General features: G+C 50.5%; 5 protein-coding genes across 5 annotated transcripts; 1 reads left to right on the top strand and 4 right to left on the bottom strand.

The window, feature by feature from the left end:
* Positions 1 to 101: 101 nt before the first annotated feature.
* N7447_007952 (MFS transporter) lies at positions 102 to 1,741 on the top strand (the record flags this gene model as incomplete). The annotated part of the gene is made up of 2 exons (XM_057232214.1): positions 102 to 434; positions 572 to 1,741. 2 exons carry the CDS (start codon positions 102 to 104, stop codon positions 1,739 to 1,741), a joined length of 1,503 nt encoding a protein of 500 aa, XP_057083979.1.
* Positions 1,742 to 3,221: 1,480 nt separating this feature from the next.
* On the bottom strand, positions 3,222 to 7,795 carry pan1 (actin cytoskeleton-regulatory complex protein PAN1; the record flags this gene model as incomplete). The annotated part of the gene is made up of 5 exons (XM_057232213.1): positions 3,222 to 3,862; positions 3,913 to 4,382; positions 4,441 to 4,968; positions 5,020 to 7,129; positions 7,198 to 7,795. The coding sequence occupies 5 exons, from the start codon at positions 7,793 to 7,795 to the stop codon at positions 3,222 to 3,224; spliced, it is 4,347 nt and encodes a 1,448-aa protein (XP_057083978.1).
* A 620-nt stretch (positions 7,796 to 8,415) lies between these two features.
* Positions 8,416 to 9,468, bottom strand: N7447_007950 (amidohydrolase family protein; the record flags this gene model as incomplete). Its single annotated transcript, XM_057232212.1, has 1 exon — positions 8,416 to 9,468. The coding sequence occupies one exon, from the start codon at positions 9,466 to 9,468 to the stop codon at positions 8,416 to 8,418; it is 1,053 nt and encodes a 350-aa protein (XP_057083977.1).
* A 2,091-nt stretch (positions 9,469 to 11,559) lies between these two features.
* Positions 11,560 to 12,307, bottom strand: N7447_007949 (DNA-directed RNA polymerase II core subunit RPB11; the record flags this gene model as incomplete). The annotated part of the gene is made up of 4 exons (XM_057232211.1): positions 11,560 to 11,757; positions 11,822 to 11,931; positions 11,987 to 12,045; positions 12,183 to 12,307. 4 exons carry the CDS (start codon positions 12,305 to 12,307, stop codon positions 11,560 to 11,562), a joined length of 492 nt encoding a protein of 163 aa, XP_057083976.1.
* A 1,758-nt stretch (positions 12,308 to 14,065) lies between these two features.
* N7447_007948 (uncharacterized protein) lies at positions 14,066 to 16,981 on the bottom strand (the record flags this gene model as incomplete). Its single annotated transcript, XM_057232210.1, has 1 exon — positions 14,066 to 16,981. One exon carries the CDS (start codon positions 16,979 to 16,981, stop codon positions 14,066 to 14,068), a length of 2,916 nt encoding a protein of 971 aa, XP_057083975.1.
* Between the last annotated feature and the right edge of the window lie 1,279 nt (positions 16,982 to 18,260).

Here is an 18,260-nt window from a genome sequence, read left to right as displayed (position 1 = left end):
CTTCCGCAGGTAAACAGTTATATAGATCGCAAACTACGGCAAAAAGAGCGTTCCTCGTGGACAACACGAGATTGAAATTGGCCTCTCAATACTCTCCAAATATGTCTAATATCGAATCGAAGACTCCTGTCGACGCAGGCGAAGTGGAAAAGAGTCACATCTACGATGGCTCGGGCACCGAGGATGACCCATTCGTGGTGGAGTTCCAAAAAGACGATCCCAGCAATCCGATGAACTGGGGTGAGCTCCGCAAATGGTTCATTGCAGCGATTGCAACTTCCTCGGTCTTTGCAGTGACCTTTACTTCCTCCGCTTACTCGGTGTCGGCAAATGAAGTCTTTCATGGTTTCGACATCAGCAACGAGGTCTTCATTGTCGGGATCTCTCTCTTTGTGCTCGGGTTTGCGATTGGCCCTGCTATATGGGGCCCCTTGGTAAGTTGCTGATTCTGCGTTCCACTTTGAGGGAGCCCAGCTGACCATATTTTGTTTGACAGTAAGTCTCGACGATGTCATCCTACACACATACCATGGCTAACGTTGGCGCAAGATCGGAACTATATGGGAGACAGATCCTCTGGCTTATTACTCACATTGCCATGGTCGCCTTTGTGGGGGGATCCGCAGGCAGCCCAAACGTGGCTACTCTCCTCATCTTGAGATTTTTTGCTGGCACATTTGGGGGATCGCCACTCGTAAACTCTGGTGGAACAATTGCAGATCTCTTTCCGCCTGCCAAACGTGGCTTGGCATTGACCATCTACTGTGTTGCACCCTTTCTCGGTCCCATCTTGGGCCCGATCGTGGGCGGGTTCGTGTCTGAGAACATCGGATGGGTATGGGTCCAGGGTGTCTGCGTGATCTTTATTGGCATAATCGGTATATTTGGTATTGTATTTATTCCTGAAACTTATGGCCCAGTGCTACTTCAACGACGGGCGCGTCAATTAGCCAAGGCCGATGGCAAGGTCTACGTGAGCGTTTTGGAAAAGAACCAAGGGAAGAAGAAACCGTCGGAGGTCTTCAAGCGTGCTTTGGTCCGTCCGTGGATCTTCCTCTTCCTCGAGCCCATCGTCTTAATAGCATCACTCTACATGGCTATTATCTACGGCACAGTCTACATGTTCATGGGCGCCATGCCCATCGTGTACAACGAAGACCGTGGTTGGAGGGAAGGCATCGGCGGACTGTCATTCTTGGGAATTGCTGTTGGCATCATCTTCGGTCTGATATACGCCATCTGGGACAACAACAGCCGATACATGAAGCTGTTCGCGGCGAAATCTGTAACGGCCGAATCCCGCCTGCCACCTGCGATTGTCGGAGGTATCGCCCTCCCTATCGGCATGTTCGCCTTTGCCTGGACCAACTACCCCAGCATCCACTGGTCAGCCAGTATCATCCTGTCTGCACCATTTGGATTCGGCTGTGTACTCGTCATCCTGCCCATCATGAACTACTTGATCGACACTTACACCATCTATGCGGCTTCTGTCTTGGCTGCAGCTGCCATCTTCCGCTCGGTCGTGGGTGCTGCCTTCCCTCTATTCACGACACAAATGTATCACAACTTGGGGGTTCACTGGGCATCCTCTATCCCGGCATTCATGACTCTCGCGTGCATGCCATTCCCGTTGATCATGTATCGATATGGTGCAGCGGTACGAATGAAGTGCAAGTACTCATTCGAAGCGGCAGAGATGATGAGGAAGATGCAACTGCAGCAAGCAGCTGCTAGGTAGTCCAGAGAAAAAGAGATTCGGCGCCTCAGTGAGCCAGAGATATCTTCGGTCAGGGGCGGTTTGAGGATATACTGAGCAGTGGGTCAGAAAACTTAGAAGCGTGATTCGGAAGGGATTTCGTAGAGGCTAGACATAAAGCTTTGATAGGGGCTGAGGTCCAACTATACATTACCAGACCAACCGCGAAAAGGTCGGCTGATAGGATAAATCATAGGCTCCTGAGACTCAGCCAAAGTGGCTCCGTCGTCTTCTTTGATATCTGGTTATCGTCTGAGAGGAAGGGAGTGAGGTCGTCGGATACTTCCTCTTCCGGCACATCAGCGTCCCTGTTGACAGCTGTATAGCTAAAGAAAAGGGGGAATTCCCTCCCAAGGTCGCATATTTCGAAGTATTTGATAACTCATTATGTTTTGCAGTCGTTGTTGGACAGAGGCTACCAAACGCTTCTTGTTGGCCTGGTTTTCAGGATGGTATAGGATGTAGTTTTAAACAAGCTGGCGAGATTTATGCCAATCTAAGGTGATACACTAGTTCTAGAAATACAAATATATATTCTTTTGTGAAAACACGGAGTAATATTTAATTCAATTTTTAATACCTCGTACGTCCACATACAAAACAACATTGAAGGAACAGTTGATGTGACGGTGATTCCGAGGTCCATATCAGCCTCCTGTACTTTGCAAATTGAGACAGCAATAATGATGCTCATGTTGCTCAATTTGGTGTTGCCTGGACGATCATATGAGCGATAATAATAGCCAGGTAGACTCAGTGGCCCAGACACTGAGATAGGTGATGTGGTAGGCCTGGAGCTCAGGATCTAATTGTTTGCTGTAGCTTGTGAAGGCTTGTCTCTGCCACTCACCTCATCCAACTTCAAACTATTCATCTTACAAGGTCGCACGAAAACGATGTTTCCTCTATAACCGTGGAGGGACTCTCGCTCAAATCATCCACGAAGACCGTGTCGGGCTGAGTCGATTGACCTTCTAGTGGATTTTTCCATTGTTATCTGGAAGTCTTCCCTGGATTGAATTCCTCTTTCTAAAAGACATAGCTTATCTCACCTTTACATTTAGATCGGATCTTCTCGGCCTCTGAGTAGTCTGGCCTTCTCTTTTGTGTTTTGCTTTCCTAATTATTAGGCATTATGTATCACGATGGTCGAATGTTCTTTGCAAATCCTTCTTGAGTCATTGGAACGGGAGCGGAAGGAGTCCTACAGTTTCTAAGGTTGCTTCCAAGGTTACTATGTACTAGGTAGTAGGCAAGCGCATGTATAATAATAGACAAGATGAGTATTTCAAGAAAAGTACAAAAGCACAGCTAACTAACTACTTCCCCCCATTATCCATTGACATCGTCACCATGCTCTGCAATCATGTAGGTACGGTCATGTCTTTCCCCCCCTCTTTGTACAGTATGTGCTCCCAAAACAGAAAAAAAGTAATGAAAAAAAAGCTCTCCAGTTCTATTCTCACAGCACACGTCCAGCTGACGAGCTTGTGCTGCGGTCATTCACTTGAGTCTTCTTCAGGGCCTTGCCTTGCTGGATAGACGCCAGGAGGGCGCCTCGGCCAGCGCCAGCGGCCGCGGGAGCAGGTGGGATGCCAGCTGGAGGGGGTGGTGGGGGAGCAGATGGGGCTCCGCCAGGGGGCGGGGGAGGGGGCATAGAAGGAGCACCGGCTCCTCCTGGGGGAGGAGGCGGAGGTGGGGGGAGGGGGGGAGGGACGCCAGATGGCGCGGCTGGTGGGGAGCTGGCATCGCCAGAGCCTGGAATGGCCGGAACAGGAGGCAGAGTTACTGGGGGTGGGGGTGGGGGTGCAACAGGGCTTTCTTGTACGGGGGTGGCAGATTTCGAGGCAGACTTGTCTTCGTCCATGGCACTCAGAGGACGCGGGGGCGCCATAGTGCCGAACAGGATGCTGGCAAGTTGTTTGGCGCTGCCGCCAGCTGGGCGATCGTCCTCGTCATCAGACGAATCGAAATCGGAGCCAGCAGCGGACCAGTCGTCGTCCTCTTCAGGGCGGGTACGGGTCTTGCGTTCCAGGGGGCGGCACCAGTGAAGGTGGGCTTGATGGGTTCTTGCTGGGTCAAGCGATGGAAGGGATTCGTAGACTGAGCTGTGGCGGGCGGCGAAGTCGCGGTAGTGGGCTCAGATGGCTGACCCAACTTCTTGAAGTAAGGGTTCTTGGATTCAGCATCGGGAGTGGCGGCAGGAGCACCACGGCTGCTCTCGGGGGAGCTCACTTCGCTAGGCACGCTTTCGGGGGCGGGAGGTTCGGGAATAGCTATTGTGGGCACGGGAGGTGGGGTAGGAAGAGTCTGGCTCTGCGTCGGGGTGCTGTACTGGGGCGTGATATCGGCAGGTCCTTCATCATCGGATGATGACTCGTCAAGTCCCTCGAGTTCACGCTGCAGCTGTCGCTCACGTTCCTTAGCCGCCTCCAGTTCAGCGCGTTGGGCTGCAAGACTGGCCTCCTGTTCTTTGGACTGTCGGCTAGCCTCTTCCCTGCGGCGCTTCTCTTCCTGCTTCTTGATCTTGCCCTGGCGGACCTGTTCCTCGAGAGCACGAAGTCGAGCGGCTTGGGCATCCTTCTCACGTTGGAATTCTAGCTCGCGTTGGCTTGCCTCACCCCTGTAAATGTATTAGCCAACTCCACTAATTTGGTCTCTATCGGCCGTGGATAACTCACTCTAGACGCTTAGTCTCCGCCTCCTGCACCTCTTGCTCTTCCTTGATGGCCTGCTCACGAGCAGCCTGATCCACTTTAGTAGGTTCCTCCCCCTTCTTGGCATCAGCTTGGCCGGCACTATCCGTCCGAGCCCTGCGGGTGGGCGGGGCCGGTGGTGGTTTCTTGCCCACGGTCTTGGGAGCTGCATCACTAGGACCGCCCCGTTCCTCAGCCAAGCGACGTTGTCTTTCCTGTTCCCGCTTGGCATCCTCTTCCTCGGCCCGTCTGACACGCTCTTCGCGCTCCTTCTTCTCACGCTCCTGGCGTTGTGCAAGAGTCTCAGTAGCGTCATTTGGCTTCAAACCAGCAGCAGCCATGCGCTCAGCAATGCGCTTCTGAGCACGCTCTCGAGCAGCCGCCACACGATCTTCGTGTGTATTACCAGGAAGAGAGGTTGAAGAGTCCACGGACTGGGGCATCGAAGGGCGCGCAGCAGATTCGGCAGCTGGGGATGCTCGAGAACGCACCTCTGGGGAAGATCTCTCTCGCCTATGAATTGTCAGCATTGATAACTTTTCCTAATTGACAGGAATAACATACTCTTCTTTACGAACATTTGCAGTTCGCGCATTACGGCTCAGGTCGTAGATGAAGTCACGGGTGACGTCCTCAACTCCCAATGCCTCTTCCCAACGACGCTTCTCATGCTCGCGTGAGGAGGTTTGGCCCTCGACCCGGAGACTGTCCTCCAAACTGCGAGCGAAATCACGGACACTTTCCTCAACATCACGAGTCATAGTGTCATTGCGCTCGCGCTCCATCTTCACATTAGTGCTTTCAGACTCCAGACGACGAGCCGCTTGGCCATCGTCATCTTCCGTCACAGGGGCGGGGCGCCCAGAAAGCTCAGCAGCCCGGGCTTGCATACGCGCACGCGCGCGGGCCTTGATTCGATCTGCCTCGGTAACAGTGCCACCAGGGCCAGTGCCAATGATGTTAGAAGCGCCACCGGGGTGCGCCTTGGCGTCCCTAAGACGGAACAGCTCAAGCTTCGCGTCTGCGATCTCGCGCTCAAGACGACGCACGTCCGATGCAACCTGAGGAACTTGATCTTCAAAGGACTGCAGTTGGCGACGAAGAGCCCTACGCTCTGCCCCGCTGTCCACTTGACGGAATACGGCATTGGGGTGGGTATCGAGGTCATCTTGTACACGACGGATACGCTCCATAAGACTCTCTGCCTCGCGGCGATCCTGGCGGTCTAGATCATCATCATCCTCGGCTCTGTTCTCGTCTTGGAAATCAGCAGCGTCAATCATGACCTTGGCCTCACGGATCTTCTTTTGCAGTTGTTCCACGGAATACTCCTCATCCGACGCGCCAGAGGCGGCCGGGGACGGGGTACGAGCCTCGTTACCAACGCGACGGCGTGCACTAGAGCGGTATCCACCAGCGGAGTCATTGTTCTTGAACATCGTCGCATCCTTGCGACCGGCCCCAGCAGAGCCTCCGGCACCACCACGGAAAGAGTGATCCTTAAGGTAGCTGACACCAGTCTTTTGCGGCTGCAGGAACGCCCCGGTAGCCTTGCGAGTTTCAGCATCCTGGGAAAGAAGAGACTTGACTGTACCGATAGAGTCATTCAAGTGTCTTGTAGAAGGAGGAACAAGCTCGGGTGGTAGACGGCTAGGAATTGGGTATCCGTTTAGAGCACGGTAGATCATGTGCATAGCCACGGCGAACTCATCCATGTTCAGTCGGCCGCGGTTATGGGGATCAGCCAGGGTCCAGATCCGTTCCAGGTCCTTTCTATTCAGACCACTTTGGCCCATGATCTCGATGGCAGTCTCGCCGCTGATGAAGCCCTTGCGGAAACCGTCCCATGCGCGGAAAAGATCATCGTAAATCTTCTTCTCCTCCTTGGTAATTGCCCATGCAACTGTAGCATTTCCTGAAAGGCCAACAGCACTGAAACCACCTTCACGTCCAGGTTGTGGCATGAGCTGTTGCTTCATAGCCTCGATGTTGGGCAAACCCTGAGCTGGTGTGTTGATAAATCCCCATTGACCTGGCATGCCGGTAGGCTGCGCTACCAAACCCGTAGGCTGCACGCCCAGGCCTTGCATTCCACCGGTCTGGGAGGGGCTGAGGTTTGACCCGTAACCAGTAGGCATAGGCGGCATCGGAGGCCGAGGGCCGGTATATCCAGTAGCCTGTGGGTTACTCATAAAACCGGTTTGTTGAGACTGGAGGAACTGGGACTGGTTCTGGCCAGGGAAGCCGGTCTGGTTGGGCTGCTGGATACCTGTCTGCTGAGGGAAGAACCCAGTAGGTTGTGCTGTCAGCTGCGACAGGAGCTGTGCGTTGTTCGGTTGCTGTGGGACAGGCTGTTGAACAATCGGGGGCGTCGATTTGTTCTCCATGAGAGGCGCATCGAAGTTAGGGACGTTTGTTCGCTGTTGTTGGACCGGCTCCTCGGGGACATCGAATGAAATGATGTCAACCATACTGGAAACCTCGTTCTTGATCGTCTCGGGTAGGGAAGAAGGAAGCTCGCGGCCAGTAAGACGAATGTTGCACAGGTACATAGCCAATGCAAATTCAGGGAAGAACAACTGTCCAGATTTGGTGGTATCAGACAAGACCCAGATCTTAGAAAGATCAGCGCCCGTTAATTTGGAGCGCAGCAAAAGATCTCTTGCTTTGTCGCCTATTGTAACCAGTCAGTACTACCATACAAGCCATCATGTAGGACCCATGAGGTGGATGGAAACCCACCTTCCATTGTCTTGCTATCGCCAACAGCAGACTTAAAGAGCTGCTCGAACCTCGCCTGATCCTGCGCCGTGATAAAAGAAAGTCGAATACTTGGAATCTTTGACCCTGCCTTTGGGGGCACCTGGGGAGGCGCCGCAGATCCAGCAGTACCTTGGAAGGAGTTCGCAATATCGGTAGAGGTCTTGAATCTAGTGGGTATTTGCGGCACCGGCGGCGGCGGCTGCGATTGATTCTGAGGAGGGAATCCAGTGTATTGTGGTTGGAAGCTTTGCGCTTGCTGCTGCTGGGGTTGCTGGGGCACGGCGCCGGGGAAGCCAGTGAATTGCGACTGGAGCTGTCCCGCGGGGAATCCGGTGGCTTGAGGTTGTACCTGCGAGTTACCGAACGGGGAGGGCTGGCCGGCGAATCCGGTCGGCTGTGGGGCAAGACCAGTGGGCTGCGGAGCAAATCCAGTCTGTTGAGGTTGTTGCATTGATGGTGGCTGCTGGCCTTGGGGGAATTGTGAATAGGGGGGTTGCTGCTGCTGTTGCATGAATGGTGCCTGGCCAGGACGGCCAGTGGCACCGCCCCCGAGGAAATTATTCGACGAGGAGTACATCACTGAAACCACGCTCGCATGAGCAAAAGAGATGCAGAAAGGCCAACAAGAAATTGACAGAACAAATGCAAAATGGCAAACGAGTTCAGTCTCAGGAGGATGCGAATGACGCCGTTGCTTGACGCGGAGGCACCCACGCTAACCCCATTGGGTGCTTAGTCACGGACCCGCTATTTTTGGATCTAGATGTACGACTACGGAGTAGAATATGTAGCTGTATGTGCCGGATTTTATGAGGGGGCCTCAGGGTCCTGCTCACTGAGTATGCCGGTGTAACTATTCAGACAGCTAGATATCATTTGTGGATGCAGGAATTCCTACTTACCCCTCTTCCCGCTACCAATTCTGTCAAAGCTCTGAGTTTACAGTCTACTGACGCTTTCGAAGTCAAATGATATATTGATATAATGTCCATTCGCCGTTGCCTTCGCGGAGGAAGCAGCGACAGCTTATGCCTGACCGTTGCTTTCCCAGGTGTTCATTGAAGAGATACACCCAATCTCCGCGGGGAACATGGCGTCCACTATTTCATTTGGGTGTTCGAATTCGGGATTTAAAATGGGCATGAACAACGGCACAGTCACTGACCATAGCATCTTGTGTAATATACATATGTTTTCTTAAGCATCTGAGTCGTGATACTTGCCCAGCTTGAAGAGCTTCTTAGCATTCTCACGCCCAACGTCGAGATACTTCTGTGGGCCACCAAGCGCCTTCGTCAAATTATCTTTGTCCTCATCATACCAGCCGGCGCCCACCTCGACTTTCTCATAGGGGGAGTCGACGCTGAACAGGATGCGGTCCGCACCAAAGTAATCACAGACAAACTTGACGGTTTCCGTCGAGAAATGACCCGACGTGGTGACGTAGATGTTGTTCTTGAAGTAATGCAACAGAGGCTTCCGGGACATCGTATCGCCACGGGAGTCAGCAAGAGGACGCTCCACATCCTCGAGCCAATGATTAGTTCTCCAGAGATCCTGGGGAATTCTCTCACCCAAGTGACCAAGAATCAGTTTCAACTTAGGGTTCCGGTCGAAAACTCCATTCGTGATCAGGCCCATGGTATGAAGAGCCACATCTTGGGCAAAGGAAATAGGAGGTCCGATCAGGTAGCGGCGATCCTTATAGAAGGTATCATAGACCTTTCCGGAGGCCGCAGATGGGTGCAGATACACAGGGACGTCGAGTTCAACGCATTTCTGCCAGAAGGTGTCGTAGGACGGATGATCGTAGAAGATGTAGGTCTCCCCATCCGCACCAGCGTGCTGCCAGTTGTTCAGCAGTGCGCCATGAAACCCGAGTTTTTTAACGCAACGCTCGAGTTCCTGTCCCGCTTGTACAGGGTCGTGCATCGACAGGGCTGCAAAGGCGCCCATACGGTCCCGATGATCTTTGATCTCATTGTGGATCCAGTTATTGACATCGGTGGCATGCTTTTCTGCCTGGGCTTTGTCGGCGATGCCCTGTACACCGGGTACGGTCAACGAATAGATCGTATAACCAATACCAGTTTGGTTGGAAATGTCGAACCGTCCACCAGTAGGACTTTTGATCTCGCTCAAGTATCGGTCGAGGTCCTTAGGGGCGATGTATAAAGCAGCCTGGTCACGGCTACTGTCTGCCAGGGCAGGGATCTCATAGGCCTCTTCGAAGGAAACCTTCCCACGCATGTCGGTAGAACTCGATCGGCGATGAGAAGTAATACTAGAGATTTTGTCTACGGAAGAATGAGAATTATTTCGTGAAATGCCGGATTTTCCGTCGAGAGATACCTCATATATATAGGTTCAATTAGCTAACCCGTGGTTTCAATGACACTCTCGTTACATCATGAAATGCACTGTGTCAGTGAATCTAATCTCCAAGGCCGGAGACGGCATTCAGAAACGCGCGGGCAGCATGTTTCAATCTATGACGTATACACATCCAACCGAAGCAATGGGACGGCCAAATGCCAGACCAAGAGTCTCATAGTATGAATCCGATAATGAAGGATTAAGGGCTAATGGACAGTATTACTTAATTTCACAGCACAGAGTGATTACTCAGTGTACTCGAGGGTATAATTAGTAATATCAAAATAATGCTCAGGTTATACTCGGTGAGTACTCAGGCGTAGGTAAATACTTTGTGGCAGGGTCTGTATTAAATAGCTAATTCAACCTCATAGACGTAACAGGGCCGACAAGAGAGCCAATGATAGGATTCGGCTCTTCCAAGGCTATCGGAACTGGCTGGCTCATATCATAACGAACGAAAAGTTCAACTGGTGCCGTTTCGTCATCCGCAAAACTCCATAGCTGAATATTGTAAAAGCAAGCTTTCTCCATGTAATGAAGCTTGAATTATTCTTCCATGTTTCTGTCCTGTGTATAAAAGAACTAATAACTATAAAAAGTAAGTGAGTGCTTAGGAAATATCTAGTAACTAACTAGTTAGCTGGGAAGTATAAGTAAGATACTAACCGGGTGGTCCCGGAACGGCCGATCGGACGTTCGAGTAACCATCACGGTTAGAATAGCGCTTACTTCTTAGAGAGTAAGGTAATGTAAATGATTTGCGGGATCATTGGATAAAAGTTCTATAATTATATGTGGATTAAAGCTTGGCTGAAAAACTTCTCGGAGACTTAGTATACGCTAATAGTTCCTTCTATTAAGTCCACATAGTTTAGGAGCGCTATGCTTCTATCTTGTCCTAGTATATTGAGTCCCTAAAAATAGTAGAGTAAAAGAGAAAAAGTAAAGTGCACTGACCTCCGTTCGTAGATAGATCTTAGATCGCTGAGAGTAGAGTCCCCGGAAAGCCCTTTCCGAGGAAGCATCTGCTGGGATTAAATATGCTAACGTGTTTATCTAGCATGATCTTCCCAGGCATCCCGCTCATATAAAAGTGTTAATGTATCCCATCTTGATTTAGCGAATTCCAGGGGATTTTCGACCTTAGGGTCATTCTAGACTTCTCGTAACAGAGTCTGGAAGTCCCGGGGGTTATTAAGCCGCTGAAGAATCTGCACCGTATCGAGTGGGTATCTTTGAAGCACCTTTTCCGGATAAGGCTGAAAGAAACATGGATCAAATTGTACAGAGCCGTCACCTGTCATGCCAACTTGCTGGCTATAGATTCCGAGGCCTTGGAGATCACCGGGGGAAAGAAACCAAGATCCATACCTCTTAAGTAGCTTGTAGAGTCGCTTAACTTCATCGCAACGCCTGGTCTGGGTTTATTTATCCATTTTCGTGTGAGAGGGGAAGAGTCAAGAACTTCGAGAACGAAAGAAAAATCAATGGAATTGATGGTGAATGGAAGTGACGATGAAGTGTGGCCGTCAATATGTTGGATGGTCAGGTAACCTTAGGTAGACATTAAAAACATTCCGCGCCTTGCTCGTAATAATTAGGTGATGCTCAGTGAGCAAAAGCGGCTAGGGTAAACATTAAAATGGAAAGGGAAAGCCATCTCGCTCGGCCTAAAATCCGGTGGATATGTACTTAGTTGGTGGATGCAAGTGGTGATTCAAAGCTTTAAGCTTGTAAACTTGTTGGTATGAGCTAGTTGATGGTCTAGCCAAGTCTCCCACGAGCATTAGAAAAAGCAAAAAAGAAACGCGCCTGCGACAAAAGGGGCCACTCATAAATCCCCAGATCGAAATTGAAAAAGAGAAAAAACGCAAGGCATAAAAGTCCATAACTGCTCCATGCGCCAGATTTTCAGACCCAAGAAAAGAAGCTCGACAGTGTCATAGTCTTACCCAAAACCATTTACTCGGCAGTGTTCTGCTGCTGCTGGTTGGCGGCGTTGGCAGCCTTCCGGAGCTCGTACTCCTTGGTGAATTCTCGAGACAAGATGCCCAGGTCCTTGATCAAAGCCTCGGAGGCGTTAACAACAGCCTGGCGAGGAGTGATATCGCCGTCAGTCTGGATACGCAGCTGGAACTCGGGAGTCAGCGGGTGGGGAACCTGATGGATCTTTGTTAGTATATTTCCAAGAAGAAACACGAAGTGCATGGAGCAGGTTTCTTACGCGGTAGGCAGCAAAGATCACATGGGCAGTCTTCAGGAGACGGTGACGCAGCATATTGCCAAGGGTATGATCTTCCTTGTGGAAAGTAAAGATAGCAGCAGAGGGGAGGCCTGGAGAGATACGGTCAGTGGGATTCTGCAATCTACATTAATCAAGATGACTTACGAGTGTCGACCTCAACATCGATCTTGCTTTCGCCAGGAGCGAGCAGGATGGCTTCATACCTATATTCATGGCATTGGTCAGCTTATGGTTCCCACATATGCAAACGAGACATGGCGATGCAGAGAAAGGACAAAAGCAAAAGGAAACAAAAGCCTTGGCCCTCAGCATCGTAATTCTGTTGGTTAACTCAACTGACACATCAGGAGCATCATCAGGAAGCGCAGGGCGAGGATGGCGCGGATGGGGACCCGAGCCGATGCGACCAGCACGATCTCTGGCGATAGCCGCAGTGGCCGTGATAATAGCAGGGCTCTGAGGCATGACTGCACAAAACAGGAATCATAAAACAGGGAATCGAGAATAACAAGAGGATGACAGGGGAAAAAGATGTTGAGAGTGGAGGAGGTGGGAGAAATAGACACGACGCAATGCTCTTTCCCGGGGCAGAGAGCAATGGTGCGTGGAAAGTGCCATCAACGATATCCATATCATTCCCTCCTTCACGCTTTGGCGGGAGATAAAAAGGAAGGCGCATTTACCCCGGGATCCATACCCCAAGATCCGGGGTGGATGTCTTGCGGTACACATAATATGCATCCAGTATTCAACGCACAACCAATTTTACCAGAGCAGCTCAAAATGAATAAAGAACCGAAAATTTCAAGGATATCTGCATGCACTCACCGATCTGGGGCGTTCATAGTGGCGAAAAAGCTTTTAAAAAGCTGAAGGGTTTGGAGTTTGAGGGCAAGATACCTATATCCGTATCGATGATATGGCTCTATGTATGTATCCAAGAACTTTCGGAGTTGCAGAAAAGAGATTTTGATGAGGAGTCGAAGGCTGGATGTAGTTTCAAAGCCTATTTATAGGTAACCAGTTCGTTTTGACTTGTGAAGACAATAGCGATCAAACACGCGTGCCTTCAGAATACGCTTCTGAGGGTGCTTATCGATAGCAAAGAAGTTCAGATAAAGGAACCCAATGAAGATATACACTTTAAAAGGTTATTTGGGCCCTGACTTCGCTCCTGTTTGACGTTGACGTTGAGGGATGAAGATATCGTGATACATTCGATATCGATATCGATATCGATCATGTGACTTCTCTTTTGTATGTGATCACGTGATTTGGCCCACATAGCTGGAACATTCTGTGTCTAGGCACTTCAATGCTGTTATGCATAGATCATTCATTGGCAGGCAAGCGTTCACTTTATCTTCATCTTACTTTGAGATTAACACTGCTTTTAGTACTCTGAAATAAATGTTTGTCCACAATTTCTACGTTACACCTCTAGGTTTGTCGATATGGAATGTAGATGTTGAACTCTCGACTTATAAGACATCATGAATTGCTTTCTTCACTGGAAGCGATCATCTTGATATGACATTAGCCGTAGTGTATGGAGAACCTCCATCTTAACACAAATCTACACTATGGGAAAATATACAAGCCCATTGCAGAAAAGCTCAAACAAAAGAAACAAAGAACCATGAAAAGAGCCGAGATAACGGCCACAAGGCCCGAAATGTATTAAGGGAGTCGAGTAGACGCAGAGTGCTCTTGCGAGAGAAGACAATGCAAAAACACAATGAAAGATGAAAACGCAAAGATAGAAACACTATCAGATAAATAAACGCCATATTTCTTCCTGCGCCGATATCATAAAACAATAATAGGGATCGAACTCAAAGATCAAAAGTAGAAAATTACAAGGAAAGCATATGTATTCATACTTGTATCCATCTGCCCGACCGGAATGACCATGCGATGAAACAAGGAAACCCGGGACAGGGGAACGAGTGACATACAAGATGTGAGATGAGGGCTGGGGATGCATTGCCGAGACATATCCAAATGGCACGGCAAGCCCTTCTCTGAGTTGATGGTATGTGCGTCATATGTCATGTCGTAGAGGCGCGGAAGGTATTATGGAACGGAAGCGGAAATGTAAATGCAGAGAAGAAGGTGGTAGGCTATACAGTGTAACGCGAACAGGTTTCTTTTCGGATGCGATGCAAGCACGCTTTCATGGTGGGGTGGGAAAGGACGAAAGAAAGCAGACAGATCCGGGACTTAGTGCACAGCGCTCAGCAGATCCCCGAACGAAGAGGTCGATCGCTTCATCTTCCAGCTGCTCTTCTTCTTTTCGCGTTTCTTCGCCATATCAGCCCAGGCCTCTTCGTCGTCATCGTCATCGGAACCGGCCTTTCCACTTCCAAGGTCAGCGCCTCGGGAAACGGGGCGTACGGTCACAGTGGCGAGATGCGATTTCGGAATGTGAGATTGAGGCATCGGCATGGATGGGTTGTGGTTTTCGCTACCAAAGGGCTTGTTTGAGGACGCTACTGCGTAATTCGATTCGGGCTGCATGACTGATACTGGCCGGTAGCGAGGCGCCATGCCTGCTGTGCTGCGCTCCGACGGAGCAATTGAAGCGGCATATCCGGTGTTGGGGCGGAATGGGGTGCCAGACAGATTGGGCATAGGCGAGCCAGTTCGACGAGTTGAAATGTTGGGGTCCAGCATGCTCATCGTACGCTGATCGAGGTGGGGTGGAAGTGAGGGCGGAATATTCAGAACGGATCCTGCAGGCATGGACATCGGCCTGAAGTTCGGGTTACCACCGATGGAATGGGGACCTGCTATAGAAGGAGGGTCCATGGGTGGCATGCCCATCGACCCACCGGGCATCATCATAGGAGGCATAGGCATGCCTTGCATCATAGGCTGACCCTGTGCACCTTGCATTTGCATCATTTGTTGCATCCACTGCATTTGCATCTGCATCATGTTGGTCATCTGCTGCGATAGCTGGATAGAAGCTTGTTCCCCGGCGTTGTAATTTTGCTGCTGCTGTGAGTATGGCCGAGGCACTCCTCCCATCTCGTGCATTGCTTGTGTGTTTGGGCTTCCTCTGCGCATCGCTCGTGCCCGCTCCTCGTTTGCTATGACACCAACGAGACCTCCAGGGGGATGTGCGGGAGACGAAGACCCTCCATATACCGAACCACCTCCGAACGCCAACGATTCACGGTTGGGGTTGTTAACCAGACCTGCACCATAGTAAGGGTCTCGCGGCAAGTTCCTTGCGAAAGGTGGCAGACTGACCCGGCTGCCGTTGGGGTCACCCGAAACAGAGTTGGAAGATGATATATACGGCGGTTGCATGGATGCACGAAGGTTGGGATTGGAGCTGACATTGTTCAGGCGGGTGGGTGGGCGGTTCTGATTGGGGAAACCGTGCGCGGCCAGAATACCAAGCGGCACATCGTCATCCTCTTCCTCGCTGCTCTTGCCACTGGTGGACTTCTCGCCGAGTACAGACAGGCGACTGGGATGCAAATTGAGCGTGCTGCTGCTACCTCCACTCATGACCGGACGTAGAGATTGCACGGGTGCTTGCTGACCTGTGATCTTCATCATCTGCTGACGATACACAGAGAGATGAGCCTCCTGCTTTCGTCGTTGGCGTTCCGTCTCACGTTGCTTCTCCACTTCATCTTCTTCATCGTCAAACTCCTCATGATCGGACTCTTGATCACTCTTAGTCGCATTGCTATTGGAACGTCGGAGTTCTTGTTGCTGGCGATAGTGCTCGAATTGGGATGGAGTCATCACCTTGTTACCCGGAGAAGTTGACTTGGGGAGACTGTCCGCGTACTGCACAGCCAACCGCGCGTGATCCACAATGGAGGGGTCCAATCTGTCGGCCGGAGCGGGCGAATGGCGGTATTCGAACATATTATTAGATTCTGGATTCACTTGGCCAGAGTAATTGGGTGCTTTGCCCTTATCAATCAACGGAGTTTCCCCAGATGGACTAGGCTCAGCCCATGGTGAAGTGCTTTCCTTGCTCCACAAGACAGATTGTCGGACCAGCTTGGCATCTTCGTCGTCAAATGGCGCGGATTCCCCCTTGGGCGAATATACCCCACTCCTCCGCAATCCTGCTCTCTCCGTTCCCTGCGGACGCTCCAGAGAGCGATGTGAAGTAGTGGCTGCGGTAAACTCATTGGGCGATGGCGAAGGCTTCCGGAAACCAACACCTGTATCAAAGGTAGACTGGCTCTGGTTTAGTGGTGGGGAATACGGGCCACGAAGCAAGCCCTCCTCGGACGGGCGGCGATCCCAGGAGTAAGGGGGTGACTCGACAGCAGCCGATCGATCTGTATTAATAGCGGCGGGCGCAGCAGCTCTGCTGCTTTGGAACTCGGGCAGAACATGAGTCGGGGGAGACGAGGAGTACTGCGATACTATCAGCACTGCATTCTTTCCTGGATGAGCGATTGTAGATCTTACCTTGGTCGGTTTGGGGGATGAACCCCGCATTGCTGAACCTTCTCGGGTACCCATATTGTCGAACATCTTATTGAAATCGTCCTGCGAGCTGAGGGCGAAGTCCGTATCGGGCAGCTTGGGCGGAGTGGCCGTGCTGTCAGTGCTACCCGACACCGGGCGCTTTGCGGCATCGGGTGTTTGTTGCCGAGGGACTTGTGGTGTTGACTTGCTGAATCGGCCGCCGAAAGAGAAAGTTCGTCCTGCGGCGCGCAGTGCACTGCTGAGGTGTGGTGGAGCGGGAACATCATGGATTCTGGAATGCGGGGATAGGGCATCGTCGGGCGGCGGGACCTCGGTCGATGATGGGAGGGTGGACGACGAGCTTACCCGGGTTGACGTAGAACTTTCGTAGTAGCTAGCATCACGGCTCCCAGTCAGCCGTCTCCTGAGGGAATCCATGGTCGAAGGGCGATCATACCGGCTCTTGTCCAGGGGTCGCACCCTTTCGGCAAAAATGTTATCAGAATCCTCCACCGACGGCACCGCATTGCCTTCGCTCAGCGGCTTCGTCAGCACGGCTCCATCCGTCATAGATCGATGAGGCCCCGGGCGCTCGAAGACTCGAAAAGAGGATTGGTGAGGGGTTTCGTCTTCTAGAACGTTGCCGGACGATTTTCGCCTGGTAAAGCTCTTCGGCAGTTTCATAGGCATGGAAGCGGTTGTTTCTGACAGATCAGGCTGGTATTTGAATAACCGGCCAATGTGTCTTTGCGAGCTCTCTCATTAAGCTTTGGACGATCCTTGTGTGTCCTCGGATTGTGATATGTCGCAGATCCCGAAGCGATCAGTCCAAAAGATAGGTATAATGGTAAACAAAGCAATTAGGGGTTAAACTGAGAAAGAATTGAAGTCAGTCAGAAGCTTCTAGGGAGTGCAACACGGGTGTGTCTAGCGGCCGATCAAAGGTCCGGCAGGAATCCACAGTGTGGGTTGTCTTCTGTCCGATCTGATGGCATGTCACAAAGATAATTATTTCTTCCTTGCAGCCTTGATCTCGAATAAGAATTTTTTTTGGAAAAGAATTGAACCCACCATAAGTGTCGGGTGAGACGCAGAAATATCCTCTTGTTTCAGTTTCTCTCAAAGGAAATACCAATAAAAACTGGAGGCGCGGGGAGTGGATCGGGACCCTAGAAACCACTAAGGAGAGTAATGAATGGAAAAAAAAAAAGAAAAGAGAGAGAGAGAGAGAAATTGTGTAGAGGTAGAAAGAGGCGAAAGAGAAAGACGCTACTGGCAGTCTAGTCCCTATGGTTTCCGTAGTCCAGATATGGTCTGAGTACAGTACTATTTACTATTATTACTATTCTACTGGATCATTAATTATTATCCCATTACCACCTAAAAAAAACTTGTAAGGTTGGGTACATTCCATGATCTCATAGGAGTTCAATGTGAAACCGTTTACTATACATAGGAAAAGTCGCTTTGTAAACAGTGGGCTTGTTTTTGGGCCGTCTAAAAATAAATAGAATTTGCATATGAAAAAAAAAAAAGGCAAATTGGAATGTGAGAATGCAAGTTGAGTCTAGGCATATGCAGATATAGTACATATTAATAGAAAAGATACATTATAATAAAAAGTATCCATATCCATATACATATACATATATGTACTCCGTACTCCATACTCTATCCAACACATGAACATCCCATTGCCGATCGAAGACCACGTGATGTCGATCGATCGACATTCCAGGGGACTTTCCATGCTTGTGTACCGAGGTAGACCTCTCTACATCTACAACCCCAATTCGAATGCAACAGGTTTGGATTTATCGGAGACCTGGGATAGTCGGCTGATTATACTGTACAACCAATAGTAATACGGGACTCGACTGAGAAATTCGGAAGATGTACTACATCGGGATGGAGAAAAGAAGAGAGAACTTAAATGACCGTACATACATACACGATGGTTTCAAAAGAT

Source organism: Penicillium robsamsonii (assembly GCF_028829455.1).
Source record: "Penicillium robsamsonii strain IBT 29466 chromosome Unknown utg000004l_segment0_segment0, whole genome shotgun sequence".
In the NCBI taxonomy this organism is placed as follows: Eukaryota; Fungi; Ascomycota; class Eurotiomycetes; order Eurotiales; family Aspergillaceae; genus Penicillium; species Penicillium robsamsonii.
This window is presented reverse-complemented; position numbering and strand designations above follow the sequence as displayed.